At 39.1% G+C, this 9,557-nt stretch overlaps 1 protein-coding gene across 1 annotated transcript; it reads right to left on the bottom strand.

Moving 5' to 3' along the window:
* Positions 1-299: 299 nt before the first annotated feature.
* On the bottom strand, positions 300-9,224 carry LOC116322466 (synaptic vesicle 2-related protein). Its single transcript, XM_031742539.2, has 16 exons — positions 9,061-9,224; positions 8,722-8,852; positions 7,966-8,051; positions 7,787-7,885; positions 7,618-7,689; positions 7,402-7,526; positions 7,233-7,296; positions 7,013-7,138; positions 6,800-6,928; positions 6,621-6,694; positions 4,540-4,616; positions 4,350-4,454; positions 2,656-2,767; positions 2,467-2,548; positions 2,259-2,348; positions 300-1,554 (listed from the first exon to the last, which is right to left on the bottom strand). Exons 1-16 carry the CDS (start codon positions 9,120-9,122, stop codon positions 1,354-1,356), a joined length of 1,635 nt encoding a protein of 544 aa, XP_031598399.1. The 5' UTR covers positions 9,123-9,224; the 3' UTR covers positions 300-1,353.
* Positions 9,225-9,557: the final 333 nt, after the last annotated feature.

The raw sequence follows: 9,557 nt of genomic DNA on the forward strand, positions 1-9,557 counted from the left end.
TGACATGCAGCTTTGCCGGATGCCTGTGATTGGCTGGCCTAGTTCGCGTGTGCGCTGTCATTGGGCCAATGTTGTCAAGGTGACAGGCCAGACTAGGAACTCCCAAAAAACAAATGTTGACCATATTTAATGATAAAAATTATAAAAATGTGCTCACCTTATGAAACATAGTGTTGGTGATAAGACGTTTATCAAGACAATAAATAACGATTAATTTCATATTTATTATATAATCTCATATAATATTTATAGATGAAAATTTTACAGAAAACCTGTCTGCATTCATTAGTAAGCAAATGTACCAAAATAATAAATTAAAATAAATATTTATTTTATAAAATGTTAAATTAATGTTTAATTTTTCATAGATTTTTTTCAAAAAATGTTCATGTTTACTATTTATTTTTAAAACTGCAAATATGTATACATTTTTATCCCCCCATTTCCCACTGCAAATAATGAAGTGTTCTTCTGTCATTTGCATACTGATGCAAAAAAGTATAAAGAAATCTATAAGAAAAAAATGTAGATGCTAGGTTTTAGAAAGTGCAAAGGATAAATTATGTCTAAATAAATACATTTAAATATGAATCAATTAAATATAAACTTGAATAGATACTAGGTACAAATGAAATTTATGGGTTTTTGTACATACAAGGTCATATTACCCATTTATGGAGTTGTTCATGTAGATTTATCTTTAGCCCTTTTTGTCCTCTATATAACAGCAGACTACAACTAAAAATGGGCTCGAAAGAATTGTATTTTTAGAATAATTGTTAATAATTTAGAGTTGCAACACGATTATTTTCACAGCTGATTTATTTATTTATTTATTATTTTAAAAAAGACAATCTTATGTCTAAAATAAGACTGCTGACATACAAGTTTTTAAATTTGCTCAATGTGCCTCCTTTAAATTTTTTATAAAGACCACAACTGTGAGCAACTAGAATTTGTGAGGAAGAAAGCATTCTTTTCCATTCCACTTTACACATAAATAAATACAAAGAGCAATTCTGAACCCACACTGAGTAAAGCCATAGGCCTACTTTATCGGCAGCGTGGGGACAAGCCATTAATATTTCCAGAATGTCCCTCTGTTGCCTCTCATGGCCTGAGTGGAAGACTGAGTAAACAAACCAGTCCAACAAGTGTTCTTCCGCTCTCATTAGGCCAAACCTCAATTGTCACTCCCCGTCTGTAATGAGAGTCTCCCTTGCTGTTCTTCACCCATCGTTGCGCAGATGAGTCTACCCATCGTTAAACTGACAACCAATGTAACTGCAGGAGACCGGAAGGTGTGAGAACAGGTTTTACACTTTCTTTTTTATTATATTCCTGCCTCATCCGTCACTGGTCCGCTGAGCACGTTGTATTATCTGACTGTCTGGGGGTGGAGGTCGTCTGCCCTCCAGCCTCCTGGTCGAGACTGGACTCCTGCAGATTCCTTCCCAATGTCTCAAAGGGCAGGAGCCAAGATGCAACGCCAGCCAGCAGAGAGCAGCTGCAATACACTGACAGAGTCAAATACACCGACGTCCTGAGCAACACCTAGAACCAAAACACAAAAACTGAGCCAAACAGCAAAAAACACACCTAAATGATAAAGAGCCTGACTGGACTCATTTAAATCCACTACAAGTCACATTATTGTCAAACTATCATATATGACATCATTGACAACAATGTTGGTTTTTGACCTCTAATAAAACCACGAAGAAAGAAGTCATTCACAGTCACTGCAGAGTCCTCTGTGAAAATGGAAATACCATTTCCTGATCATGTTAAATTTGAAGTCCCATTGTGATCACTTAATGTGAGCATTTTCAATTTCACCATAGAAGAAATCAATCAGTGTGGATGCTGTTCATAATTTCCATGATAAAAGAATAAATGTCCTGGTGTTACTGGTTAGAAAAATCACGTAAGAAAAACAGGATAAGCACTGTGAGAGGCATGTTACCGTAGAAGAAAAAGCCCCAGAAGGGGATAGTGGCCAAATCTAAATGAGGTTAATCCTGGTTTTTATCGGCTGAGTTCCAAAACTTGCGTGTGTCAAAATGACACACCATTTCACTGATTATTTTTCTTGTTTTTAGCCCTCACTGATACAGATACTGTCTTTTGGTGAGTAACACTAAGAACAAACATTTCAATTTACAGTTTAATATAAGAGGTCTAATGTAATGCTTTTAATATTGAAAACATTTTATTAGCTTGTACAAAAACACAAATATATGAGACTTCCAACATACCTGTGCCACAAAGGGTGTAATTAGGGCACCCAACCTGGCCATGGCGCTGGACGTTCCCATTGCTAAAGCTCTGTTTTCTGTTGGGAACACCTAAACAAAAGAAAGAAAAGTCAGTGAGTAGAGTTTGTCCAATTTGACCTGTCTGAAAAAAACAAACAAACAAACAACAAAAAAAATAAAATCTGCTAAATTGAAAAGTGATGCGTACTTCTGGTGTGTAAACAAAAACAACTTGGTATCCACCAGAGATGAAGGCTCGGGCAATGAAGATAAAGATGGTAAGAGCTATCCTGGATTAATTAAAAAAGAAAAGCGTTAAAAATCAGCCTGGGTGTTTCAATGTCAAGCTGGTTCGGGTTAGCTGCTGTTGTACTATGATATTAAAAAACAAACTTACCTCCCGATACAAGCGTATAACGGTAGAATACACAAGGAAAACATGACGAAACACAGTGCCATGCTTTTCTTCCTGCCGATATAGTCAACTAGTAGAAGGACGACTAAAAGACCTGAAACCAACATCAAAAACAAACAATCAACACTCAACAGTCAAAGATGGAGCCGTTCTCTTAAAGAGCACTTTTTTTGTATCTCGTTCTCTTCATTCTGAGAATGTACATGTGTTTGTATGCTATACTCTGCCCGGCTTCAAATCACTGAAAAACGTCAAAGCATCGTCTTTAGTAGGCTTTATCAGTATGTAGACTGCGTATTAAAGATTGTCTTTGAGGTCTGAAAAGTGAAGGTGATATTGAATTGTATTAAGCATGCATTCTGTATAATGGCCAGCAGGGGACGCATCCTGTAGTTACAAACAGACTTAGGGATGCATGGAAATCAAGAGGGAAACAGGCCAAAGGACTCTTGCTCTGTATCCACAGTAAACACCAGATGACGTTGTGGGCTCAAACGCCAGCTTCACGTCTTATTATAATACAGGATACATTTAATTATGTGGGTGGTGCCTGACAGTGACAGCAAAGTTAATGCCGTTGAAGACAAAAGGGTACGATCATGTCGGCCATTACAGCCATTTTTATGATATACGAGTCCAGGATCCCAGAGATTCCCAGATTATACAGAGGGAGATGTTGCAGCCGTTTGAAAAGATTACCCAGCGTTCAGTGTTCCTCAGTTTCTCACTCCTCTCTTCACATTCTGTTTCAAAACACCAATACGGGGACAGAGAAAATGCTTATCTTAAAGCTTTACAATGGGACTTCCCTAAGCAATGGGTGATGTCATAGTAGGTTCATCCATCTTTAATACATACTCTTGTGGATTTAGAAAAAGTAGAAAAATGACGAACGACTCCCCTGTGGTGTCTAGAAGTGAGAATAATCCCTGCCTCTGTCTAAGTCCTCACAATGAACATAACAGTGCAACAGTTTTTTTCAAAAAGACAAAATTATTATTTTGTGTGGCCGAACTAGACTTCACAGCCTGCCTAAACTGATGCTATGCCCAGTAAATATAGTGAAGCGTGTATGCATGCCCATCCTTATCTCTCTTGTGGATATGGTCTGTCATTACCTCGCACCCTCATGAGGGAGTCGTGTTGTGTCTCATTTCTAACTATAATTATTTATGAAGCCACACAATTCAGTTGCTCTTAACTTTCAATTGTCTTTTTTTTTTATTTGTACCTGAAGTCTAAAATCACTTTTGTAATAAATGTTTATGTTTGCAGCTGATTAACTGTTAAGCTATTGCAGCTCAGAGCCACTAATCAATACACTGCATGTTCATCTGGACATGAAAAGAAAGGAAATGCGTGTAAGTGCATGTCCACAGTTAAACACGTATTTAAAAAATGTAATTTCTTTATCAAAGTTTAAAAGAAACGAGTATTTCAGGGACACTCTGAAAACCATTAATAGTTGAAGGATTAATTAAACTATTAATTAAACCATTAATAGTGGCAGCCAAACAAATTCACTGTTTGGCTGCCACGTTTTTTTAAGGTATAACTACTATTGAGTTGAAGGAAAATTACCAAAAAAAATGGACACTTTTTCTATGTCAGCTGTCAGACTTTCAACTTAACTGCACACCACGCCTCTGACAGACTGCAAGCAGCGAGCATTTTACCTGGGAACTCAGCCAAGGTCGTCCATAAAAGATCTTTGTAGTCAGCTGACGTTAAATATCTACATTCAAGACTGCAGTCTGGTTCAATCTTGGCTCCTTGGGTCACTATAAGGAAGCATTTGGGATTTGTTGTAATTCAACAATGGAAAACATTAAAAGCAGCTCTGCACAAAGAAAGCTGTAAACATACTCGCGCACAAATCTCCAGCTTGGAACAGCTCCGTTGTCAGCAGGACAATCCCGTAATAGGAGAAGGCATTCGAAAACCTTTTGACAAAAGTAAAAAGATCTTTTTTTTTTTAGAAAATTAGTTCTGCGAGTAGCTGAAAATAAAGCCTTTAATACGTCAATCAGGTAACTACTGTTACTCCCCCTTGCATTGCCTTTAGGAATCACATCCAGTCCACACAGAGTATTTTAAGTATTGTTCCTGGTTACCTGTATACAAGTCACTATGGTAATGGTAATGCTATCATTGCCACAACAACAACAAAAATGTACTAGATACAATAAGGCTATGATATACAGGGAGTGCAGAATTATTAGGCAAATGAGTATTTTGTCCACATCACCCTCTTCATGCATGTTGTCCTACTCCAAGCTGTATAGGCTGGAAAGCCTACTACCAATTAAGCATATTAGGTGATGTGCATCTCTGTAATGAGAAGGGGTGTGGTCTAATGACATCACCACCCTATATCAGGTGTGCATAATTATTAGGCAACTTCCTTTCCTTTTGCAAAATGGGTCAAAAGAAGGACTTGACAGGCTCAGAAAAGTCAAAAATAGTGAGATATCTTGCAGAGGGATGCAGCAGTCTTAAAATTGCAAAGCTTCTGAAGCGTGATCATCGAACAATCAAGCGTTTCATTCAAAATAGTCAACAGGGTCGCAAGAAGCATGTGGAAAAACCAAGGCGCAAAATAACTGCCCATGAACTGAGAAAAGTCAAGCGTGCAGCTGCCAAGATGCCACTTGCCACCAGTTTGGCCATATTTCAGAGCTGCAACATCACTGGAGTGCCCAAAAGCACAAGGTGTGCAATACTCAGAGACATGGCCAAGGTAAGAAAGGCTGAAAGACGACCACCACTGAACAAGACACACAAGCTGAAACGTCAAGACTGGGCCAAGAAATATCTCAAGACTGATTTTTCTAAGGTTTTATGGACTGATGAAATGAGAGTGAGTCTTGATGGGCCAGATGGATGGGCCCGTGGCTGGATTGGTAAAGGGCAGAGAGCTCCAGTCCCACTCAGACACCAGCAAGGTGGAGGTGGAGTACTGGTTTGGGCTGGTATCATCAAAGATGAGCTTGTGGGGCCTTTTCGGGTTGAGGATGGAGTCAAGCTCAACTCCCAGTCCTACTGCCAGTTTCTGGAAGACACCTTCTTCAAGCAGTGGTACAGGAAGAAGTCTGCATCCTTCAAGAAAAACATGATTTTCATGCAGGACAATGCTCCATCACACGCGTCCAAGTACTCCACAGCGTGGCTGGCAAGAAAGGGTATAAAAGAAGAAAAACTAATGACATGGCCTCCTTGTTCACCTGATCTGAACCCCATTGTGAACCTGTGGTCCATCATCAAATGTGAGATTTACAAGGAGGAAAACAGTACACCTCTCTGAACAGTGTCTGGGAGGCTGTGGTTGCTGCTGCATGCAATGTTGATGGTGAACAGATCAAAACACTGACAGAATCCATGGATGGCAGGCTTTTGAGTGTCCTTGCAAAGAAAGGTGGCTATATTGGTGGTCGCTGATTTTTTTGTTTTGTTTTTGAATGTCAGAAATGTATATTTGTGAATGTGGAGATGATATATTGGTTTTACTGGTAAAAATAAATAATTGAAATGGGTATATATGTTTTTGTTAAGTTGCCTAATAATTATGCACAGTAATAGTCACCTGCACACACAGATATCCCCTAAAATAGCTAAAACTAAAACAAACTAAAAACTACTTCCAAAAACATTCAGCTTTGATATTAATGAGTTTTTGGGTTCATTGAGAACATGGTTGTTGTTCAATAATAAAATTATTCCTCAAAAATACAACTTGCCTAATAATTCTGCACTCCCTGTAAAGAATGTTATCAGTGCTTGATATTCCCAAACCATTTGCACAGTCAAATTCCCATAACCCAACTCATGCTGAACCTTTAGCTTTCCAACCTGGCTGCATCCTTTGCCGAGCTGGTAATCACTGATTTAAAAATGACTCCCTTTAAATAGAGAAGGCTTATATTACAGAGTGTGTCACTTAAGCTAACCAAATAAACCACAGGAGCAGCGTGGTCTTCCAGTACTGAGGAGCAAAGAGATCTTTGATCCGTCCACGTTCATTCTGTGTAATTAAAGACAAAAATACAAAGTGGACATTTTATTTTGAACATTTAAGCACTGCTTATATTTAGATTCATATCCAGAAAAAATAAAATCTCACCCCCACCTGATTATAAGTGATCAGCCTGCCTTGAGGCAGGGTCTTCCCATTCTCTTTAGCGATGCGCGTTAAGGTTGCCATGGCTTTTTCTCGTCTTCCCGACAGCACATCAAAACGAGGGCTCTCCGGCAACCACTGTGCAACATGGAAAACTGAGCTGATTGACTTTCAACTTTTTTTCTGTTGTGGTGGACCTCTACCCATCACAGACATACTTACAAAGCAGAAGCAAACAAAGATTGCCAATGGTACTGTGGAAAAGCCGAGCAGCCACCTCCAACCCAGATCAGGCATTACCATCAAGGCCAGGAGGACCTCAAACACAGCACCGATTGCCCAGAATGCCTGATGCAGACAAACAGTTGGGATGATTTAGTGCAGTGCAGCTAATCATATCAAAGAAGAGATTCTTGCATTTATAAGAAAATGACCGCAGTACCGCAATCAGCATAATACAGACGCCTCTCGACTTCACGGGAAGGAATTCTGAGTACAGCGTGACCCTAAAACAAGATTAAATCTTTATTGTTCATATTGTTTCCTTGGATTTCGCTCATTAAGGAACTACTCATGTATCTTGTTATGCATGAAGGAAGAATCAAACTTACGACTGAGGAGCTCCTCCAATACCAAAGCCTACGAGGCCCCGCAGGAACAAGAGCCAGCCATACGCTGGAGCAAAGGCACTCAGCAGGCCGTAGTACAAAGTCCAGCACATAGAAACTTTCAGACCCTGTTTAGCACAGAAACATATACAGGAAATTCATGAGATCATTTACAAACCTCATGAAATCATGTACGAGAATCATAGATGTGAGACTCACTACTTTTCTGCCGTACTTGTCGGCTACATTTCCCCAAATCGGTGAACTGATCCCCATCCCGACAAAAACCACCTGTTCCAACAACAACAGCAAAAAAAATAAAAGGTCATTGACTATATTATATAAACAAAAATCTCTAGTAAAGCAATAAAAGGTAAAAGGACTTTACCGATGTTATGAGTGCCACTTTATAGCTGGGGAGCCTCCACTCGCAGTGCAGCTGGGGCCCCAAGATGCTGAGGATCATCATCTCCATGGCATCTGCTACCTGAGGGAGAGCATCCAGTTAGAGATGTGCAGTATCTGCATGTTGATAAGGCTGTTTGGGCTTGTTTTAAGATTTATTACCCATGACAGTCCAGTGAGGAAAGAGATTTTCCACTGAAACTTTCCAAATCCGATTGCCTCCAATGCATCATCCACTGTAAAGGTTTCTGTTAATAAAACACATCGGTCAGTGCATGATCAGTCTCAGAAACAAACAGACAAAAAGAGATGTCGGCAGAATCACACAGGATCAAGAAGCAGAGCAAGCACAGATTAATAGCATTAACATCAAGTCTTGATGACCGTTCATGTCTTTAAAAAGCCAGGATAAGATTCAGACACAGAAAAATTACTTTAGAGAAATTTAGACTGCGAAAAGAAGCAAAATCAGGAATTGGTGTTTTTGACTTAGCACTCCTATATAACAATATGTTAATTAATTAAATGTATAGATGTGCAATGTTTCCTAGTTGCATATGGTTATTACCATGGACTGGCACACTTTGAGAACTCTGGCATTAGCATGTTATTCAGTATCACACACTCAAAGGTCATTTTACATCTTGGAAATTTGATGCATAACAGATTAAAACAAAGCAGTTCTTCTATTTATATGTTTGCCAGTTAAAAACAGGACATGGCCAATATAACATGAGCCTACTTTCATGTGTAATTAACCCATATCCACATTTACATTTATCAAAATCCAATCCAGCTGATCAACACTGCTACAAAGGCTCTTTCTATGTTAATACTTTCTAATCCCCTTCTTACTTTCCCCCCACCACAGTTCCACACACACCAATTAAAACAAAATAACAATTATATTGTACACACCTTCGGGTTTATTAGACCCAGAGGCGGATGAAGACTGTGTAACCTCTGCGTCAAAATTTGAAGCTATGGTGCAGATCTCAGCGTCTGTGCCCTGGTCCTCATCAGTTTGACCCACAAAATCTGCATCACCCCTAAGTGCCAGCACACAAGAAGAAGACATGAAAAATAAAGTTTGTCTTTCAGACATACCAAAGTTTGTCGTTAAATACATTTACACTTAGCCCCGTGGCTCACACTCCGATATGTAAACATAGCAGGTCTTTCCTTGAAACAGCCAAGACAACTTTGACGAGGTTACTAAAGCAAGATCGCTCATATTTTTCGTGTTTTTCTCTTTACCACTGTTCAGAGTTTCTCCAGCGCTTGTAAGAGATCTTAGCTGTTCTGGGCCAGTTGTCCATTTTGGCGTCACGGAGAGCAGTGAGTTCCAACTTGTAGCGCACAGGTGATTTGCGGACAAACCTGCTGGAGCAGTCGCTTGAAGTTTTCAAGGAGACACCCAATCAGAGAACAACACTCGCAAGGCAGAGAGGGGAGGGGTTAGAGCAGGAAGCAGAAGTGCAGAAGCATAGTGTGGTCAAACTGGCTTCTGGACAAAGTACTTCGTTTTAATCCAATGGGATCGCTTCTATCACATAATTTATTTATTTATTTTTTTTTTTTTAAAAATAGACTGTCAAAGGAGCCGGAAGAAATATTCCAAGACTTTAATTATATTTATTTGTATTTTTATTTTATTCTTTTTTCCTTCCATCACATATTTGTCATACAAGCGTAATATTTTGTGTTACTATTTTTTTCTGGAATAAAAGAAATATGAGGGTCACCACGAAGTC

The sequence above is a fragment of the Oreochromis aureus genome, linkage group 7, assembly GCF_013358895.1.
Source record: "Oreochromis aureus strain Israel breed Guangdong linkage group 7, ZZ_aureus, whole genome shotgun sequence".
In the NCBI taxonomy this organism is placed as follows: domain Eukaryota; kingdom Metazoa; phylum Chordata; class Actinopteri; order Cichliformes; family Cichlidae; genus Oreochromis; species Oreochromis aureus.

Excerpts from the sequence above, each read along its gene's own strand:
- LOC116322466 (XM_031742539.2), bottom strand. The coding sequence starts at position 9,122 with ATGGACAACTGGCCCAGAACAGCTAAGATCTCTTACAAGCGCTGGAGA. Across the intron at positions 6,929-7,012 it reads TCTTTGTTTGCTTCTGCTTT|TGGTTGCCGGAGAGCCCTCG; the intron begins GTAAGTATGTCT and ends CATGTTGCACAG. Across the intron at positions 2,349-2,466 it reads TTTTTGTTTACACACCAGAA|GTGTTCCCAACAGAAAACAG; the intron begins GTACGCATCACT and ends TCTTTTGTTTAG.